Genomic DNA, 22,555 nt, shown 5'->3' with positions numbered 1-22,555 from the left:
ATGGTTATATTTATTTACTACAACATTACAATGGAAAGCAATAGTGCTTATAGGCTTTACCAGTAAGCGAGAACAAAGTCGACAAAATATGATAATTCTCATTACAAGAGGACGCAGATCTGGTGTTAAAAGAGACAAGCAGAGTCCATGACTAAAAACATAAGAAACTAACTCTATTTTAGAGGATCTCCTTACCAAAGATCTTCAAGTGGAAATCCTATTTCAGATACAAACAATTACTACAACAAAAACCACAAAAATGCTAACCTTGTTTCTGTACACTGACCAGCGCCACCACGTCAAACACAACAAATGGCAACGACTTCCGTGCTATGCCTGCATCACTATTTACAGAAGGTCGGAACTTAAACTGGTCTCATGTTAGTTGACATTAGTACCAACATCCCCATTACAAAAGAATCCATCCCATCAGAGACATTTTAGTTTCTCACTTCCATGATTTCCTTACTTTCATAGTTCTGCTCCATGTCATTTTCCGCCTATAATTTTTTTATCATCATTGCTGTTGTTGGTGTTGGTATTGTTTTCACTATAACCATACACACCGTTTAGTTTATTGGCATTAGCAATTTTTCCATTTTCTGATGGTGGAGGCTTCTTCCCATCACTAGCATCCCCATCCTTTCCGTCGTTCAATGATGCAACCTCCTTACTGCCAGTTTCTTCTCCAAAGTTATCAGAACAGTCCTGAAAAGCTAACTCAGACTTTTCCATTTCAGCAATAGTTTTGGCAACAACAGCTTCAACTGGAATTGTGCCGCCATCAAGCTTTGCATCCATGACAGGAGTAGTGGACATGGAAACTTTCGCGTCCATGTCTGGGCTAATGGCATCAGATATCACAGAGAGTATATCCGGTCTGGCCTCAATGTCAATCCAGTGGTCCCCATCCCAATCTCTGGAAAACCTTATATTCTTTTTGTATATGTTCAGGAATAAATTTTCACCTAAGACCATAAGAATAATTATTTGATGTGGGAAAAAGAGCACACAATAGGATCACAATAGCCAAGAAAGAAATGCAACATATATAGTTCAAAATAAACATACCAGAAACGTAAACCTGCACATTGTCATCACCGCTGCTGTTAACCCCAGTTACAACCCCTTCCCACCAGCCATCGCTCCACCATACATCAACAGCAACCCCAATTTCCAGATCAAGTTCTTTTTGAGTGCTTGGAGGAGCAGGTCTTACTGTTTGCCGGCCTGAGTACCTCATGCCAAGTTTGTCCGGCATAGCAAGCTTGCAAATTGGGATCCGTTCCTAAAAACACATTTATGAGGAAAGAAAATAAGATTTATTAAAACTGAACCCAATGTAAATTCTAGCATAACTAAACTATACACACACTTTTGCAGATACGCAAAGGGGTAAAACAAGTCAAACCATGAACTGGAATCACCAATGTTTGTGATGAAAATTTGTTCTTTACATACTATATTATCTATGGAGATCAACTGATGGGGAAGATAAAACCAATACAAGGTTTTAAAATGACTAAAACATACCTCAAGATTACCATATCCATCCTCATCCTGCACATCATCATATTGCACCTTCATCTGTTTTTTTGATACTTGTAAAACTGTACATCTGAACCAGCAGCCTCGAATTCCACTATCTTGGCACAGCAACTCTATCTTTTCATCAACCTTGAAAAGTGACCCATGCCAATATTGACTCGCAGAATGCTCGAGGGAGAGCAATCTCTTTCCGGACAAAGCATATTTTATTTTCTTGCATGAAGCTTCATAAGACACCAAGTGATTACTAGAAATCCTGTTTCCTGCATTATCTGTCACAAACCTTTGACTACTTCTAATAGTTCTGGACCTCTTATTTCCCAGCTTTACATTTAAACCGGCACTTAGTTCTTCATCATCTTCTTCATTTAGGCCATGGCTCATGGTGTCAGGCTCTGAGGACAAAGTGGAACTTAAACAAGAGAAAATCGGTTGATCAAAATAGCCACGTAATTTACTCAAATCAAACTGCTTCACTTTATTACTTCTGAACTGCCTAGAGCATACATGAGCTCTAGCTAATAAAGCATCAGGGAAAACAGCTGCACATTTCTCATAGTGTTCACGAGTTAAGACACTTGCAAGACCATCAACACATTCTGCACTAATGACTTGTGAATAAGGAGTGATGAAAACCTCTTTGGGGTGAGGATTCCTTACAGGAACGACACCCTTAACTTCCTTAGTATGGTGAAACCACCTCACTTTGACCTTCTTCTGCCCACGCTTGTCCTCGTACATGTCTTCCAAGTAAGCAAGATAGTGATTCTCTCCCTTAGCCATGACAAAGACAAAAGATTGAATCTGAGCATCAGAATGAAAAGGAAATATGTCAGCAGATATAACAAGTCAATGAAAGAAACAGATGACAAAGTCAGCCAAAAGCATCATGCCTGGTCTCAAAGAGAAATGAATCAATGATATTGCTAAAACACATCAGAGAAAAGTTTATGTCTCCTTGCATAACGATGAGCTGGCATCATATTACTAATTACGTCCATATGCAACTAACTATATTGAAGTACTTCACTAACTGTAGATATTTGATTCAATTGCACCAATTATTTTCTCAATCTACCAATTGAAATTATGAAAGACGATCAAGTGTTGGCATGTGATTAGAGTTTAGCCAAGTAGATCTATGCTTTTAATTAGATTTATGGGAATCCAGCATCCCAAATCCTTGCCACCTTTCTTTTTCTTTGTATGTTGATACTTACCGCTATTGTGGTTCCACTGCGGCAAAATGCTGGGAAATGTTTGAGATGTTTGCCACATGTCCATGCAGAGCCTGACCATACAATATCTGAACTTTGTCCATTCAAATTTCTAGAAAAATGGCTCTGTAATACAGGAATCGGTGTCAGAGAAAATCAAAGAAAGAATAAGGAAATGAACTAATAGGAAATCAAGAAGATATACCATATCCCTCTGCACTAGGGCCTTCCGAGCACTAACCTCAAGCATTGCACAATCAGGAGATGTGTCATGTTTTGGAGACTCTGTCATTGAAGATATAAAACTGTTATTTTCAGAGATATTCAGCATATTGTTTTCTTTCCAAGGAGACATAGACTCTAAAGATTAATGACTTGGTCTGCTTTATTGCTTCAACCATAAATGGTAGGAACAAGCTTAACCATTACGCTTTTCTTATGCCTGAAAACAAAGTTCAGTTTTGTTCTGAATCCTAAACTACTTTTGCAAGGTCTAATTAACAAGTACATTGTGAGTTATGCATTCCATTGTGATTTATCATCTTTTGACGTCAAGAAACTAACAGAATCCGTAGCCCAAAAAGGGTTCAATACATACTAGATCGATCTCCCTCGAGGTGCTGCTTTGAGAGCATGGATGTAAGCCAATCCACAACCTCTCTTCTTGACCTCCATTTGAAACCAGCATGAATCGAATGCTCAGCGCCATAGGCTATCACAAACTCCTCAGCAACAGTGTAAAACATGTGCCTAGCACTCCTCTCAGTGCCAATAACAGCACGAATGGATTCCCCAGAGGAATCCTTCAGAAAATAGTGAACCACACGATTACCGCGCTCCTGTGAAACAAATTCCTCCTTCCACTCGACGAAACAACGGCTATTTCCAGACATTTTGACATAAAGCACCAAGAGGAGATTTATAATACAGAATATAATTGTCTACCTATTCACATAGCCAAAGGTGCCCAATAAAATTAGACAAAAAAGGGTTCTAACAAAGGTAAATTAGCTGCCAATAAGACCACCACCATAAAACCATACAGAAAAAAAAGCTTGAATATGGCAACAAGCTTTTGCTCTAAAAGCGATCCCTCTAAAACAAAGTCAAAAAGTGGAATGATTGGGGGGAAAGAAGAACAAGAACAGACTAAAATTCACAGAAACTAAATATTTGACTCTCTAATAATCTTAAGATCAGAACTACACCGCAGTAGATTCACAGAAAATATGCAGCTGACTTGGCCACCATCAAAATGAACAACAGAGAAGCTTTTTTTGTATTCAATTAAAGCTACAACTATCATACACTAACCCACCCCCAAAGATGCCACCATGAATCCCCAGCATAATCCTCAAAGAATTGTACCAAACGAGAGAGGGGAATTAGGAAAAGCTGGCCAGAACCCAGAAAGAGCAAAGTTTTGAAGATCTGCTAGTAGATCAGAGATAAGCTCCAGAAAACTAAACCCCAAACTCGAAATAACCAAAAGGGGCCAACATATGGCTTCGACCGACTGAACCAAGAGAATCATCAAGGAAAAAAGGGAAATGGGCACTTTCCTTTACACCTAAACATGCAGTATTCAGCACCAAAACAAAGGATCCTTTGGGGAAAATTCAGGTTTCCTCAAGGGGTTCAGCAAAGAGGAGAAAGCTGGGGACTCTGTCTCTGCTTTGATGAGAGGAACAAGAGAAAGCGCAGGCAAAGAGAGATGAGAAAAGATGAAGCGAAAAACGGAGAAAAGAGAGAGACAAGAAAGGACATTTTGATGGGTAGTTTGGGAGTTGCAGAGGTTTGGCATGCAGCTGCTGATGATAGATGAAAAACCAGTACAATGGTAGGAGAAGAGAAGCTAAATTAATTATTTTAAAAAAATCGGAAAAATTAAATAAACAATATTTATGTAGCTTTGCAAATTGGGGCTACTGAGTCCATCACTCGTTTTGATAGGCCTTTTAGGTCCATGGGCCCTCTGAATAACACGTTTTTCCTGCCATTACTACACTTAGGACAACGTGGGGCTTTCCCATTAGCTCCGTTCTTCAACTTCATCTTCATAAAAAAAAATTAACTCATCAATTACTATTATTTTTTATTAAGTTAAAGTGATTACAAAATAGTATTTATTAGTAATCGAACTCGTGACCTTTAAAATTATCAACGATTTCTTTAATCATTAAGTTAAGTTGGTTTGTGCTTAATTATCATTATTTTTAACATAAGAACTTATGCTTTAAATCAAATTCAAATTTATTATTATTTAGTTTCGACTCGAATAGATTAAATCATTAATTGTAGGATAAATTACGTATTTAATTCTTAAACTATTAGTTTTTGTCTGTTTTAATATCTAAACTTTCATTTTTTTTTCAAATTCATGCATAACGTTTAGTTTTCATTTCATTTTAGTACGTAGTCATTAGAAACCTTACACGTTTACTACCTAAATTATTGGTTTTGGTCCATTTCAGTACCTAGACTTTCAAAACTTAACGTTAAATTTTGAACGAGGTACTAAAATGAAATAAAAAACTAAAATTTTTAAGGAAGGGGTATTAAAATGAAACAAAAATTAAATTTTAGATATTATTTTTAAAAAATAAAAAATTTAAATACTAAAATGAATCAAAACTGATAATTTAGATACTGGCGTGTAATTTACCCTTAATTGTAGTATAAATCATAAAATAAATATGGAATAAACTAACCAATCAAAATAAAATGATACGCGGGTGTGAAAAGGTAATTGGTATGACTTTCAGTTCTCTAATTTTCCACATTTGTTTGCTATACAACAAAGTCAAAAGCAAATGATATATGAGTTAGCCCAAATTAAGCGTGATACGTTTGTTAATCCAAAAAGTCAAAATCTTAGAATTGAGAAATTAAAAAAATTAAAAAAAAATACGAATTAGAAGAATTTAAACTTCGTTCTTTACTTTCAAAGGTCAAAGATTAACTTTTATATTTCTATTTTTTTCATTGATTAACACACACCCAAATCAAACAATTTTACTTTTCTATTTATATTTCTATTAATTTTAGAATTTCAATCTTAACTTAAGCAGTACTTATTAAATTTTAGGATTAATTTTTTTTAAATAGATTATAAAATAATATATGAGTTAATATTGTTTTAAGATTTAAACTAAACCAACAATCGTTGGTCTAGTAGAATGAGACACTAGATTCTTTAAGTAAAGTTAGAGGTTCGAACCCTGACGTTTGTAAATAGAACAAATTGGGTTGGGAAGGTAGCCCTCGCCTCTACAGTACAGATCGAATATCAGTGATTAATTAAAAAATTAAACTCTATTTCTTTGAAAATATAATGGCATACTATTACATACATCGAAATCTAATTAAGAGATACGAAATTAACAAGGAATCATGCCCTAATTGCATAAAAAGAGGATTATGTTAATAAGTAGTGGCTGGTTTGTTCCTTGTAGAGTTGGACAACATTAATGCCAGCATGGTGCATTGAATAGGGAACTGTTGGTCCCCATTTGCCCCCTGATGACTATCACATGAAAAGTTAGAGTATCTCATGACCATTCTTTTGTGAAACAAACTCTAATTTATATATTACCAATTAGATTTTAATTAAAGAATAAGTACAAGTTATAGAATCAGGGGATTTAAATAAAATTTACTTTGGTTTTTTTTTAAAGAAGTTAACAATTCGGGGCAGATGAGATAATAATTTAAGCTTTAGAGGACAAAACGTCTCAAAAAATACTTTAAAAGGCAACTAAGTATAAACGATATAGTTTATGAAAAATACTTTAAAAGGCAACTAAGTATAAACGATATAGTTTATGAGGTAATTGTGCATTTAAGCCTGTATGTTACTAACTTAAGTAAATTAGTACTATTTTTAAGAGTAAAGTACTCAAATGTACCTCCAACTTTAAGGTATTATTTTATTAAGTCCCTCAACTATTAAAAATTATAAAATGATCCTCTAACTATTTTTCCTACTTTTTTTTAGTTGTCCTCCCCGTTCCACGGTTTTACCTTGACTAATCCGGACTAACTCGCGTCGCACATCTGACTTTGGTGGGTGAATCTCCTAAAAGGGATTTTTTGCATACACAATGACTCGAACTCGAGACATTGCTTAAACGATATCAAACTGCTTACCACTTGAATCAATCTTGTCGATATTATTTTTCCTACTTTATATATATATATATAGAAAACATTTTAAATCGAATTGAGTTAAAATCAAATCTTTAATTAAATTTGAATTAATTCGAGACAAGTAAAATTATATTTAAACTCAAGTCAAGGTCTGGATCAAAATCAGATGGGCCTAAAACTTGCCCATTTCTATTGCTCAAATAGAAAACTTGCAAGACTAACCTGAATAACCCATTAATGGAATCATTTGTAGCAATTTCCAATCCCGTACACTGCCTAAACCAGTTAGCTTCTCTGTTTAAACACCGACGGAAATACACCAAACTTTTTAATATTCAAACCAGAATGCTAATAAAACAGATAAAGAAAGTTGGTTTTTCTAGCACAAATCATAAAAAAAAATCTTGGGAAAAGGGATGCAGAAAAGAGAAGAATTTATGGCATCTTTTTCGGGTATACATGCATGCATTTGATCTCTGGCATCTGAATTTTAGCAACCTAAAATGAGTATGATTTGTTTACTTTCTTCACTCAACTACGAATCGTCATACAGATACGCTCATGTGGTTGGAGTTACTTGAAGCAAATGTCTTGCTTTTCCCACTCTATGTGCCTTTATTCACTCCGCTTGCTCTCCCTTTAACGTGTGTTTATCAGCAAGGTCAAACCCTAAAAAAGTTTTTTTTTTTTTTTAAAAGCTAGTATTTCTTGCACGATGAATCAGAGTATAAGTCAAAAAGAAAAGAGATTTTTTTAACATACAAAAGGTTTTCTAGAGAAATAATGTGAAATAAAGAAAATTAACCTTTTAGGACAAGCTAGAAATTATTTAGAAAAATAAGTTAAAATATATAGTAAATGATAAAGTCATCTTCAATCTTTACAATTTTGTCAAAATCATCTTATATTGTTCAAAGGATTTTTTCTATTTAAAAGTTGTATGCAGTTATCTATGATTTTATCAAAGTCACCAACCATTGTCAATGATTTTGAGGACCTAAAATTAGCTGCAAATTTTAAATTGAATGAATTGAAAATTTTAGGGTATACGATGCACAATTCTCTATTGAAAATGAACTTAAATTAAAACAAACGATTTATATTTTCAACATTTAACTTGAATAGATGTAGTTGCAGATTATCAAATGTGACAAATAGATGTTATTTCTTGAATCTTACATGGAATGTAGACCTCAGCCAAGAAGGTAAGCGAATGAACTGACAATGCTTCGATCTCGAATTTGGTTCCTCTTTGCAGTATCAACTCTAGTTCCGATCTTCAACATGCAAGAACCCAGTACTTCTTAATTTAACGATTCAATTAGAAATCATACATAAAAAATTTAAGTGAATGTTAGGAAATTTTACCTCCAATCTGGCTCTTCTTGGTGAAGGTAGCATCTCTGTAACATGGCTTCAGTTCTCCTCTTATCTATCAGTCAGGAAATACTGGAATCTCTAAACAAACTAGGGAAAAAATAAAGGAACAATAAACTCAAAACATGTTATTGTAACACCCCAATCCCACAATACCTCGCAAGGTTAGTTTTGGTGCCCTTTATGGAGACCCGTACCAAACCTGCAAGATATTCTGTTTTTGATTCGGAAGTCTTACTCTTTTCTGTTATTTTGTATCATAGCATATTCTCAAAATTTCTCGATATGAGATTGGGGTGTTACAGGAATTATGAGGGTGCCGGTGGCAGCCACTGATCTTTACTGTATCACCTTCTATTGTCAAAGGCAAGAGACATTGTTGAGGAAGGTTGAAGTTCTCAGAATCTGAAGGAAAAGCTCCGAGCCATTGGATCTGTGGGACTCGTAGAAATTTGGCATCATACGCCATTTGCTAAGCAGCAGATTCCATAAGAAAGGGTTCATGTCATAATGCTGATATGAATGAAAGTTAATCCACTTGTGTGATGCCTGAGTATAAACTCTAGGACACCAACAGGTGAAAAAACATACCATAGAAACAAACCTTTATGTAGCCAGGATGTCAAAGCCGTACGGGTCACAATCAACCAGGCAATAGACAGGAAGAAAGAACTTGTCAACAAGTAGTTGCAAAACCCTGAAGAGTAACATGTCCAGTAATTAATAGAGGCAGAAAGATGGACTGATCCTGCAGCATCAGACTGACATAGATTGCCACACAAAGGACTCTCAAAATGTCCTTCTAAATACTTGGGAAATTATTAGTATTATTGTTATCACTATTACTAATTTAGTCTTTGCTTCACCTTCTTGTGGGAACATCTGGATAGCCTCTTCCCTGAACAAGAAATATTTTTAATAAGAATTAAGAAAAATATTAAACAATTTAAATAAAGGTGGTGTGAGCCAAGTCTGAACTTTCTGTGATGACAATGCAACGATTTTTGCTGCAAAACTTGTCATTTGCTAATCGCTGGAAGACTTCATTTATGCCAATCACTCAACAAATGAAGATTTAATCTACAAATAGTTTGACCATTCATCTTAACTACAACATTATTATTGAAAACAAAGAGTTTACCTGATTCTTTCTCTACAACAAGTATGTAGTGGGAAACGCTTACAAAGTCTGCACGTAATAACCAAGGTAGGCTTAAATCTGACGATGTTCATCTGAGCTCATATGTGACCTTTATTGATATTATCTTTTTCTTAACACACCTTTAACATCCTCAACAAGAACAGGGATTGTGTGGGCCTGCATTTGGATATGAAACATGAATTAGATATTTATATATTGACATGTTTAGACTATGATGCCGCTAGCTTAGAGACACAGTTCTCCCATTCTTACAGTGTTGGGGCTATTTATGCAATCAAACTTCCGTCCTGCTTCAAATAATCTTAACCATCCCATCACCAACCTATAGTAGGTATAAACAGATAGATCTCAATTCACTGCAACTCACTGTCACAAGTTTACCTCAAATTCTTACAAACAAATGTACAAGAACGGTCCATTCGGTTGAAGATAACTTCATTAAGTTCTCAAATCTTAAGGTTTAAACAACTCATGTTTGACATGCCGAGAGCTATGAATGAAAAATGTAAAACATTTACCAATTAATAACATACAGAATACGAATGACTAAAGAACTTGAAATGCATTATTTGAAGACAAATTTGCCAGAAATATGTTTTAGTTTCTTCAGTCTTCCTCGCCCATTTCCAACAGAAACCTGCCAAAAGAATATGTGTCAAACGTCTCGAATTGAGTAGATTTCTACTCACAACTTTTGATAACTCTAAAGTCTCAACTCCCTTTATCTTTGTAAACAAAAACAAACAGAAGAAACAGAATTCTGGAATGTGATACATGGGATTAAAAGTTTAATGTCTCTTTTGAACTTCTATTATATGTTCTACCCACACCACCATTCCTCATTAGCAGTATAGGTTACTAACCACATTTAGATTGTGCCGACTGCATTGCAGAAGTATGCATATGTCATTAATTGCTCTGTCTACAACAATATGATCTGCATCACAAAACATGAACAAAAAACCAAAAAAGTTCATGAAAATCATTAAATGACACAAGTTGATCTAAACAGCATTTCAAGCTTTATTAATATCACTGCCGCAGATCAATAGAATGGAGCATATTGTGACCAAAAACAGTATAAAAGTAACACACTGTATAAACAAGTCACCGTCCTCTGATTCTAACAAGCAAATCTTTCAACACTGTAATGAAACTAGACCTGAAAATACTAATGGATGCATGTAATATATATCTCTCTTTGAAGCATGCTTGCTTTCTTGAAGAAGTTGCTGAACTATCAGTAACACCCTCAATAAGACATCTGGAAAACATTAAAATCAACCAATGAAGTTCTTCCACCTGAGTTTCAAATGTAAACAAAAATTCATGTAATCTTAATTTAAGTATTTTTTTTAGTTTAATTACCAATTCTATGGACATGACTTTCCTTTTGAAATGTAAGAATTTCATGTCCATTGGGCATATTAGAGCTGCAACTGCTGTATTCAGCACAGTAATAACAATGTATTCAACATTCATTTTTTTCCTCTTTTTTTTTTCTTAAGAAGAAAAATTCAAAATTAAAAGGAGCATTATAATTCAAAAACATTGTCACTAAATCACAGATTAAAATTAGATATGCCAGTATAAAAAGAGAATAAAAGAAAATATAAATTCAGGGGGGAGGAGCGCAAAATTTATCCCAAACCAATTTGAATCAGAATTGGTGAAGTAGATTCTGAATCGTTGGATGAAGATCAACGGAGATCGACCTCTGCTCAAATCCTCCAAATCGACAGCGTGAACTCTGCAAACGCGGAAAGAAGATTTTGATTTTTCAGAGGAAGTTAACCAGAAGAAAGAAGAAAATTAAAGCAGTTCAAAATACGATAATTTCATTGAAGATTTCATTAACCAAACCTTTGATTTTCCTCAACAGATCTCTAGAGCAAGTGCTTGATCGAATTCCCTCCATTGTTTTTTTGAGAAGTTTTAAACTCGGAGTATTTATATAAAAAGATGCAGATTAAAGTCTACTAGCTGTATTATATCAAGAATTCATTTAATTTCTCATGTGATATTCTAGTAGTGTACATTTGAAAATTAAATATTTTACTTCAAAATATTAAAATTTTCATTAATTTAAATTGAAATATCATATTTAATTTTTTTAAGTCTCTATTAATTTATAAATATAATAAATTATTTTTTTAAATGTAGTTTAACCATATATGTTAAATAAATAAATAATTAATAAGAAAATAAAAAAAATATTATTTTCAGTTTAGATTCAAATAACTACGTTTACATAATATATATTGTCAATAAATTAAGAATATTTGTATACAAATACTACCTTGTATTTTTAATGACCATTTACAATTGAAAAAAATACGATATGAAAATATTTATTGTTTTATTAATATGTAACGCATGTACAACTATAATTTAATAAATTTTAAAAGGCGTTTAATAAACGGATAACATTTCATAATATTTAAAAAATATTCAAAAAATATTTAAAAATTAATACTTATTTTAATTTAATTTATGTTCACAAGGTGGTATTACATTATTTATTACCATGCCACATGCCTCCAAATTTTGTAATATTATACCTGAGCCTTCCCACATCGCAATCAATGCCATATGCTGAGATTTAGCTAACAATGTGGTGACAAAAACGACAAAGCAATCAACAGTGAACTGATATCTGCTTTGGATCTTTGCTCTTGGGATGCTTTAGTGATCAGTGTTAAAGGGATTTAGAGAGTGGGATTTCGGATTTGGTTCAAGAACATTAATTGAACTGAGATGGATTTGTTTATAACCGAAAGAAATATCAATAGATCGGATACTAATAGTTAAATAAAAAAATTCAGCGAAAGTCCTTTGTAATGACAGAAAAATGTCATCTATATCAGTTTGATTTCTTTCAAGTCTAATTTGCTGAAAATTGCAGGGTTCCTGGAAGTGATTTATGTCTGCTGAATCTTCCAAATGGCCTGCAATGATGCAAAACAGTGTATGCTATCAGGATTAGCGACTCCGAAGGGTCGAAAGAGTGATGGGGATGGACCGAAGAAGAGAAGACAGCTCCGACATGTTCAAAGTGCTCCTTTAGCAGTTTTTCGTCCTAGTGATACTAATCGAGACGGAGCACTTCCACGTTCCGAGTCCATTTTCGGGAGACTTAACTGGAGTCTTACGAAGGTAGCCCTGCAAGTTTTGACATTATACTTAGGTTTAGGCACCATTTGCTTCTAACCAAATCAGAGGAGAAAAAACTAATGGAATTCTTAATGCTGTTTATTTGTGTGTTGTTACAATGACCAATGTTGGACATGGAGACCTTGTTCCTAACAGCGACCTCACGAAACTGCTACCCTGTGCTTTCGTCTTCACAGGAATGGCTCTAATCGGGCTTTTGCTTAGCAAAGCTGCGGATTACTTGATGGAGAAGCAAGAAATATTGGTGGTTAAAGACTTGAATATGTACCAAAGAGTTGCTGAATCTGAGGTTCTAAAGGAGATTGAGACTAAAAGGGTGAAACACAAGTTTTATACAACATTGACCCTTCTTCTAGTGCTTATATTAACCAGGACCTTCTTCCTGTTTAAAGGTTAGAATTTAGACCTTGTGGATGCGTTTTACTGCGTTTGTTCCACAGTAACAACCTTGGAATATGGAGAGAAAAGCTTTTCGACCACCGGTGGTCGTATTTTTGCCGTGTTATGGATATTAACTAGCACTGTTTGCTTGGCTCAGTTTTTTCTCTACGTTGCCGAGGTAAATACAGAGAACAGACAAAGAGTGCTGGTGAAATGGGTTCCTGCTCGCAAAACAACAACCATAGATTTGGAGGCTGGCCTGCCGGTATCGATGATGATGGAGTCGTTGGGTAAAGATTTGCAGATTATTAAATTGAATGCTTTCTTTTTATCAGTTTAATTGAAATCTTCTTGTTTTCTTTGCTTAATTTTTGCAGAGCTGCTGAGTTTGTTCTATTCAAACTTGAAGAACTGGGCATTGGGCAAGATTTGCCAAAATGATATTTCACTTTTCTTGGAGGAATTCGAAGCTCTACTCTAGATGTCGACCAGTCCGGAACGTTGATAGTATCTGATATAACCGAAGCTCAATCCAGAGAAACTAGGAACCCGCTGTAACATCACATGTTATGAATGGTTAGTAACTTGGTATCAGCCTAGCATCTGTCGGATTTGGAGGAATTAGGTGAATGATCTTACAGCTATCCTCTAAACCTGTAATATGGACCTTTTAATCGTTTATGGATCGGTGATTAGAGTTATCGAGCACTCGGTCTTCATCAAATTGAATGGAACTTCTCTTTGTCAATGGTAATATATGAATTTACAGAGCTGCTAGGAACCAGAAGATGCTTGTTATCAGACTCTCCACATGGATGAATGTATTTCGCGTATGAATTGCTTGCCTTTTTACCAGTTACCTGGTTCTGGTGCAAATGGAAAGCTTGTTATGCAAGCAAAAGAGCAATAAACACAAGTTTTCAAACTTGAATGGCAAGCTATTCCATGCCCTCAAATGTATATAACAAGTCATGTTTCGATTTTCGGATTCAGACTTCGAAAACATAACTGGAGCAATTCTGAGAGAGTCCATTTCTGGCTAATATCTTCTGCACTTGGGAGACATTCATCAAGTGTAAAACATTTACTGCATAAAGAATTGATATTTCCATGAATCACTTCAATGAAATTGAATCGAGTTACCCAGCAATTGAAATTTCTCATTTTGGATGTGCATGCAAAATTTCCCATAACCAAAGTTCCTTACAACACAAAACGACATCAACATGGATCTTCCAGGGACTTTCCAATGCATTTGGAACCAAATTTCCCTCTAGTTATAAGCGTATCATATCGGATTGCAAACTTGCTTTCTCCGGTTAGTCGCTTCTGTCTCGGTTGAACGTACCGAGGTCTTCTTTTCGAGCTGTATTTTAATTTACTGGTAATTTTACATGTGATTTCAATGAGTTTATAACTATGAATATCGTATGCTCTAATGATTGTCGGAGGTAATCTTAATGTTTGATCACTTCTACTTGATCGATTCGATGACTTCCAACGATGCTCCCAAGAAAAGAAGCTTTCGGGGCTGCAAAACTACTTCGGTAGTTGCGAAATGTGTTCCTCCGGATACTTTCCGGTCTGAGATCCCTGATCTAAAGCTGCTCGGCATATACTTCGGTGTCTACTTTACCAGTGGAAGTATAACATTTTATGCAATGGAGGACGACATTAGAGGACATAAAACAAACGGTTTTGTCGATTCACTTTACTATTGTGTTACCACAATGACCACGGTCGGTTATGGAGACCTCGTTCCTCATTCTTTCGATGCGCAAATACTATCCAGCATTTTCGTAACCGTCGGGATGTTTCTGTTCGGAATAGCGGTGAAGATAGCCTCAAAGTACTTGGTCGTGAAGCAACAAATGGTGATGGTTAACGCCATGAGCACAGTTCAAAAAATCGGTCCAGTCGAGGCCCTTAAGGAGATCGACAACCTCAAAATAGACTACAATAAGGTCAAGAAATCGTTGACAGTTATGGGCGGGCATTTCGTCCTCGGGATCTTTGTTCTGCTCACCGTCGAAGGAATGGACTTTTTCGATTGCATCTACTGCGCAATTACCACCATGTCAACCACAGGCTTCGGAGACGAGAGCTTCCAAAGCACATTCGGCCGCATGTTTGCCGTATTTTGGGTATCGACCGGAACGACCTGCGTAGGCAAGCTATTTCTCTACATTGTCGAGGTATATACGGATGTCGAAACAAGGAAACTGGTGAAGCAAGTCATTGCTAGCAACATTACCGCCAAGAAAGACCTGGAGGCAGCCGATCATATCGAGGATCGCAAGTCATACGGGTAAGATTTTACTTGATTTGTCGAAGTAATACCAGTAAAATAACTTCGATAACACGATTGAACCTTGTTGAACTCATTTGACAGGGCCGCTGATATGATGTTATATAAGCTAAAAGAGATGGGAAATATCAAGGAAGATGATACTTAAACATATAGCGTCGTTTACTATCCAAACGCCATAAAATGATACTTTAGCGTCGTTTTTTAAATAAACGCCGCAATAGAGTAGTACTTTAGCGGCGTTTTTATATAAACGCCGCAATAGAATAGTACTTTAGCGGCGTTTTTATACAAAAGCCGTAATAGGTCCATCTATAGTGGCGTTTTTAGACAAACGCCACAACAGATTAGTACTTTAGCGGCATTTTGATAAAAAAAGCCACAATAGGGTTCATCTATAGTGGCGTTTTTTCAAACAAACGCCGCAAAATATTAGACTGTAGCGGCATTTTTACACAAACGCTGCAAAAACATGTACTTTAGCAGCGTTTTTTGAAAACACCGCTATAAAATGATAAAGGTGGCATTTTTGTCAACAAACGCCGCAATATTTGATAATTTTAATTGTTCAAATCCCATTCCCCTTTTCCATCTGTTCCCACGATTCCCTTTTTCCTCTGTTCCCACGATTCCCTTTTTCCTCTTGCCCATCTCCGCAGAACATAGTTTCTTTTTCACTTATGAAAGCCTTTTTTTTTCTCGCCATTACATCTATTTTTCAAATCCCTTTCCTCTTTTTCATCTTTTCCATCCACGCAAAACTGGTGCTGCTCGTCGCTGCGTGAGTCATTGAGGTCTGAGAGGCATGGGGCGAGAGAGGGTAAATCCAAGAAGGGGAAAAATGGTGCTGTTGATTATTCGCGGTTGATCCAAGGTTACGATAATATGGTATGAAGTATTTACAGTCTCTTTTTTGTTAATGTCTTAGCTACTTCTTGTGGTTCATTACATTTCCCATTGTCGCTGTTTTTTTTCTTCTTTTTTTTCTAAAGAATCAATGCCCCAAACTGATTATTCTTCGCTTTATCAAGTAGTATTATATGTTAAATTTAGCAAGATGTTTATAATTTAGTGTATGATAAGAAAGTATAACCAGAAAAGATTTGGGATTTTATTTTGGAAGTTATTAGCGTGTATGGGATTTTGGGATTCTACTGAATTCTAAGTATCCTTATCTTACCTTAGATTTCCCCTTCTTCGTAGTCATTGCAACTTAGTGATTATACATTTGATATATATCCCATGTTTCCATGTTGTTTGCATTTATGCATCTGATTCATCTTTTTGAAAATTTATAATTGATTCTTGAATTTTTAATTTAATGCTTTTGTATTTGATGTTTACTTAGCTGTATCCTGCAATTTTGTTTTCAGGCATAAGCATTTTTGTGTTTTGCATTATGTTTTCTGTTTAGCTAATTTCTTTCCCATGTTAAATTTTGGTTTTTGAGAATTCGAAGTTGGAATTTTGAAATGGGTTATGTCTGGCTAACAAGAAAATGGAGGAAAAGTTACAAAATTGGAATCTAAACACAAGCTTTGTTCAAAAGTTGGTTTTTGACCTCTAATGTTTTCATGGAATCAAAAGCCACCATTTTTCGACTTCTTCTGAGAAAACTCATCCTTCAAAACCTTCAAGACAACACATATTTTATTTCCTTTTTAAACAAAGGAGAGGAAGAAGAAGAAAGTTGGTGGCGCTCCAACTCTGTATGTTTTATCTTAGTTGTAAACCTCGACTCTGTACCAACCATTTTCCTCCATTTATAAACGATTAAGGTATATTTTCTTCATATGAGATGTCATTATTACAGATAAAATTTACTACAAAATGAAAATGTTCTTATATCATGTAATATGATTTTGTTGTTCGTAACAGCATAAACTGGAGGGAAGTCGTTGGATCAAAGTCCTGCAGTTCATGTCGATAACTAAATTGAGGTAACCTGATTTTTCTTATTTTGCGGTTTCACTGTTAATATTTGGGTGTGTCTAGGATTTACTTTTGAAATCACTGTTAATATAGAGCTACTTTTAAAAATGGATCGGGAAAAAAATGGTTTATGTGCAAAGATGAAAACAAAGGAACAATGGATGTGTTTTGATAGAGATGATTGATTCTGGTCCCTCAATAAAAACCTGTTGGTAAGGCTAATCACGTCTCTTCACATTTCCATCAGTCATTTTTTTCCAGTTATCTTTAGAATTATGGTTTTGTTGTCTATAACTATGTTGAATGTATCAGTGGTTTGCTGCCCTCTTTTCAGTTCCTTAGTTCATGTATTTATTCATATGGATATTTAATTGTAGTGAAGAAAATTCTATTTTATAGTTTGCCTTAATAATTTGTGGTTTGCTTTAGTTTAGTATTTTTGATTGAACATAACAGAGAAAACTGCTGAATTTCTTTCTGTTCTTTGAGATTTTGATATACTCTTATTTTCATTTCGATGAAATCCTGAAATTCATTTCTGCAGCTTACTTTCCATTGATTGATACCATGGCTATATTTAGCAACCTGCATGACTCCTTTAAAAAAATAAAATACTTACTCAAATATGTTATTCAGATCCTGACACAAATATGATACTGGCTGATGTTATTACTCTTCTATGCAGTGACCTCCAGGTAGCCTTTCTTGGTACATAAATTCATTTGCAATTCAAAATATGAAATAACAACTAGAATCCTTCTTTTGACAGGTGGATCCCCCAAGATATTGTTATGGTATGCCCGCAACCGCAAGTACAGCCTCTTGTGATAAAAGTAATAGATTTTCACTATCTATATTCTCCTCTTTAGCTTACATTTTGCTCAAGTTCAAAGTGCTAACCAAACGTTTCAGAATCCTGCTGATGATGTTGATTGTTTTTATCATCCTTTCCTTGCACTGTATATGTGTGTTGACGACTGTCTTTCCATTTTCTCATTGTGAATTCTATTAGTTTCAAGTTTTACATCTCACAATAATAATAGTCTTTAATAATGGTGATGTGGCTTTTTCTAAATTATGCTTCAAGTAGCTGGTTGGAATTAAAATTTTGGACCCCCATTATTTTCAAGTAGCAATAGGACTTAAGAAGTTAATTGCCTCTAATATAGTACTTTCAGTTTAATCTGTATGCATGTTTTCTGTTATCGGACGTTCATTGAGTCTATTACAATCAGTCTCTTCATTGGTCTCAACAATCAATTTGTTAACTAAAGTTTAGTCTTGGATTGTCTTTATGTCCATCGGAGGCAATATTATCTAGGAATCTGAAGAATCGTAAAAAATGGATGATATGAATGAGAAGGTTGCAAACTTTATAAGAATAATACATGCAAAAAATGTTGAACTGCTAAATCTTCAAACTGCTCTTGGTCAGTACTATGCTGAAATTGAATCTAAGGTAAGTAAATTTTTTGTATTGTGTATGGAAAAACTCTAGTCGTGGCCTAAGTAAAAGTTGGATTCAATGCTTACATTGTTCTGTAATATGAATATTTGGAGCGAGATTTGGCTATTTAATATAAAATTTAACAGGTATTAGATGTTAAACCTCATAAATAATGATGAGTATTACTATCAAGCATTTGATCTAGGTAAATCATAATTCATATATACTTGCTGTCGAGAGTTAATAAAGGCTGGACATAAAATGAAGTTTACTGGTTTCCCCTCAAATTTTATAGACGCTAAAGCTGCTTTCACCTCTTTTAGACTCTTTCTTGCAAACATCTTTAAAACTCACAAAATTAAATATAAAAATTCATTGAGAGATTCATGGAGTTTTAAGATTGTTCAAAAATTCGAATGATAAAAAATATTTTTTTTGAGAATACAAATAACATAACTTAAAATAATCTCATTGAACTAAAATCCTACAACATTAATATTATGAAATCTGTTATTGTAGTTGACATGCAGTGATCTGATACAAATACATCATAAATATCCTTTTATTCATCCCCTTCACTTCGAATTTACTGAAGTCCCAGATAAACTAAAATGGTTATTATGATATTTTACCCATATACACCATGTAGCCATTCAATTTGTATTACAAGACCTTCAGTATTTCCTTGATAAGGCCATAAGAGGATTAATCCAACCAGAATTAAAGAACCTTTTCATCATTTTCAATGGTTTTATCCTTTACATCAATGGCTGGAAATGATTAATAAATTAGCTTAAAGAACTCGTGGATGGTGCGTAGTGATTATTTTCTACAAGCTACATTATTTCCTACAACATAGAGCATCAAAACAATTAGGATAATTTCCTATGACAAGGATTCACCGTATCTACCCTGATGATGTCAGTGGATGCTCAATACATAGAGCTGCAGAAATATTTATGCCAGCTAAACAGACAGATTTCATTATAGATTTGGCCACCACCAGATGTTAATGCACCATGGGACTTATGGCCCTCAGATCCGACACTCTTAACACCTTACTACAAAGAATTAATGAATGCAGCACGTGAATATCAAAAAAATCTACTTGATCCGTCTGAGTGGTCCCAAGATTATCCTTGGGTCATCAGTACTGTCAGCAAAGGAGGTGAGTCATCAAGGATGGCAGAAGAAACAAATTCATCAACGATTCCAGTAGGTGAAAAGATGGACATGGACCCATAAGATTGGCATGAAGCTTATCAGCTAGCACGCTATAGGAAAAACCAAGAAAATGAGGACCGAATAATTGAGCTGAATATCATTTTTGATGAATCCACCAACTATAGGGACATATCATTATAGTCACTTTAATGTTTTTGTCTTCTACTTTTAAAAACACCAGACTTTGTCTGGAATTCTATGTAAAATATGTAAACGTGGAAAGTTTGAATGTTTGTCGTGTTCTTCTCCTTCAGCTTATAAAATGAGAAGTTATGGTTTGTAATAAGATAGAGTTTAACCCTCAATAAAAATCATGTGTATTTTAAAACCATGGTCTTCTAAATTTCCTATTTTCTTCTTTCTAAGTCTTTAGAGATGAATGAATAGACCTCTAAAGAGTTTTCCTGGTGTATGCTGTACAACTTGTCATTTTTTAATGAATCATGTTTGCATCAAAAACCATGAAAGCTTATACCGATACACTAAGTAAGAAGACAGTCTTGAAAGGAATTATGGTTGGTTACAGTGGTTAACAGGTAGTGCCCCTTGGTCATTGGAAGAGCCCCGTTTGGCATAACATACCTGCTACGGTACTTTCGATCATCTTTCAGGTCATACATGTCCTCTTATTTGGTGTATTCATCAGAAGTGATATTCAGCTCAATTATTCTGTCCTCATTTTTTTTTCCATGTAGCGTGTTAGTTGATAAGCTTCATGCCAATCTTCTGTGTCCATGTCTATCTTTTCACCTGCTGGAACTCTTGATAAGTTTGTTTCTTCTGTCATTTTTGATGACTCACATCCTTTGCTGGCAGTACTGATGACCCAAGGACAATCTTGGGACCATTCTGACGGATCATGTATATTTTCTTGATATTCATGTGATGCGTTCATTATTGCTTTGTTGTAAGGTGTCAAGAGTGTCGAATTTGAGGGCCATAAGTCCCATGGTGCATCAACATATGGTGGTGGCCATATCTCTAATAGAATCTGCCTGTTTAGTTGGCATAAATATTTCTGTAGGTCTCTATATTGAGTATCCAGCTTTCTAACATCATCATGGTAGATACGGTGAATCCATGAGGTAGGAAATTATCCTAATTGTTTTTATGCTCCATGTTATAGGAAATAATGTGGCTTACAGAAAATAATCACTACGCATCATCCACGAGTTCTCTGAGCTTCTTTATTAATCATATCCAGCCATTAATGTAGAGGATAAAACCATTGAAAAATGGTGAAAAGGTTCTTTAATTTTGGTTAGATTAATCCTCTTATGGCCTTATCAAGGAAATACTAAAGGTCTTGTAATACAAACTGAATGGCTACATGGAGTATATGGGTAAAATACCATAATAACCATTTTAGTTCATCTGGGACTTTAGAAAATTCGAAGTGAAGGGGATGGATAAAAGGATATTCAGGATGTAGCCCATGAGGTTTCAGGATTAACCCTCTATAATTTCTGAAAATATCTAACTGGTATTCAAAAATCATGTCTTTCATTTTTTAATGAAACTTGTTTTCTATTACCAATCTGTATATTTCAGGAGGAAACTCTGAGTTAAGGTTCGTAGGCACATGAAAGATTGATTCAGAAGGGTAAGCTTTTGGTCTCTTTGTTGGATTTGAGGATGATGAGGATGAAGCTATAAACAGCATTATCTTGTGAATCTATTTTTGAAAGGGTCGGGATAATAAATCTGCCAGAACATTAGTTTTAGCTTTGATATTATTGCAGTCAAATGAGTATTTTGAGAACCATTATGCCCATCTGAGTAGCTGTGGATGTGGAATTACTGCTTGAACTTCAACATTTGTGGGAAGGTTCAACCAAAAAGTGATGGCTAATTAAATGAAACTCAAATTTAGATATTCTTTTCTTCACCGTTAAATGATAGTGGATTTCTACATCAGAGAATCTTCCACTTTTATATCCACACACGTATCTCTTTCCATCTTTTTCTTCAAAAATAATTTCTCCCAAATAATTATCACTTGAATCTATCTGGAGAATTCTTTTTCCTTCTGAAGGGATCTGCAATGGTGATAATTGTTGTAATTTTTCTTTCAACACTTTGATAGCTTTGGTCTGAACTTTTTCCAATGAGAAGAGTCATTTTTTTAGTATTTTTCTTGAAGGATTAGTATACTTAGAAATTTTTGGAATAAAATCTCTTAATTAATTTACTATCCCTAAGAGTTGGAGAACTTGCTTTTTTGTGAGATTTTCTTCTAGAAATTTTAGTAACTCTTGGGCAATATATGGTCCTCGATGATATCACCCATCTTTAAGATGTATTCCCAAAAAATTTATCTCATGTTGGCAAATCTTTATCTTTCTTTAATATAACATAATCTCATACTATAGAATCAATTGTTTAAACTGGTCTAGTAATTTAGAATGAGATTCTTCATCTAGACTGTAAAGGAGAATATCATCAATGTAAACAAGAGCATTTTTCATGTTTGGCTAAAAAATCATAATCATTGCCTTCTGGAATAATGATGATGTTGTCGCAAAACCTTCCAGTAATGATTTGGAATACATAATCCTATTTTGGACCTTTCTACAAGATCTATACCCAATTGTCAAAATTTTTCTTTAAGATCAAACTTTGAAAAATATTTGGGC

The 22,555-nt window shown here is 34.7% G+C and overlaps 2 protein-coding genes, 2 long non-coding RNA genes and 1 pseudogene across 5 annotated transcripts; 3 read left to right on the top strand and 2 right to left on the bottom strand.

Moving 5' to 3' along the window:
• Window positions 1-33: 33 nt before the first annotated feature.
• Window positions 34-4,634, bottom strand: LOC120202410. Of its 2 annotated transcripts, none has more exons than XM_039202833.1 (6): window positions 3,364-4,634; window positions 2,971-3,050; window positions 2,769-2,891; window positions 1,534-2,352; window positions 1,072-1,288; window positions 34-968 (listed from the first exon to the last, which is right to left on the bottom strand). In XM_039202833.1, exons 1-6 carry the CDS (start codon window positions 3,656-3,658, stop codon window positions 490-492), a joined length of 2,013 nt encoding a protein of 670 aa, XP_039058764.1. In that variant the 5' UTR covers window positions 3,659-4,634; the 3' UTR covers window positions 34-489. The 2 variants fall into 2 exon arrangements, with proteins under 2 accessions (XP_039058764.1, XP_039058765.1); XM_039202834.1 differs by having other exon boundaries at window positions 3,007-3,050.
• A 3,414-nt stretch (window positions 4,635-8,048) lies between these two features.
• On the bottom strand, window positions 8,049-11,371 carry LOC120202376 (annotated as a pseudogene).
• Window positions 11,372-12,362: 991 nt separating this feature from the next.
• LOC120202375 (two-pore potassium channel 1-like) lies at window positions 12,363-15,464 on the top strand. The gene is made up of 3 exons (XM_039202809.1): window positions 12,363-12,609; window positions 14,460-15,316; window positions 15,401-15,464. Exons 1-3 carry the CDS (start codon window positions 12,397-12,399, stop codon window positions 15,462-15,464), a joined length of 1,134 nt encoding a protein of 377 aa, XP_039058740.1. The 5' UTR covers window positions 12,363-12,396.
• A 628-nt stretch (window positions 15,465-16,092) lies between these two features.
• Window positions 16,093-19,649, top strand: LOC120202409. Its single transcript, XR_005523731.1, has 3 exons — window positions 16,093-16,204; window positions 17,212-17,213; window positions 19,639-19,649. It is a non-coding gene; the product is annotated as an uncharacterized LOC120202409 (long non-coding RNA).
• Window positions 19,650-20,224: 575 nt separating this feature from the next.
• Window positions 20,225-21,795, top strand: LOC120202397. The gene is made up of 2 exons (XR_005523729.1): window positions 20,225-21,522; window positions 21,662-21,795. It is a non-coding gene; the product is annotated as an uncharacterized LOC120202397 (long non-coding RNA).
• The last annotated feature ends 760 nt before the right edge of the window (window positions 21,796-22,555 follow it).

The sequence above is a fragment of the Hibiscus syriacus genome, unplaced genomic scaffold, assembly GCF_006381635.1.
Source record: "Hibiscus syriacus cultivar Baekdansim isolate YM2019G1 unplaced genomic scaffold, ASM638163v2 tig00008706_pilon, whole genome shotgun sequence".
Taxonomy (NCBI): Eukaryota; Viridiplantae; Streptophyta; class Magnoliopsida; order Malvales; family Malvaceae; genus Hibiscus; species Hibiscus syriacus.
This window is presented reverse-complemented; position numbering and strand designations above follow the sequence as displayed.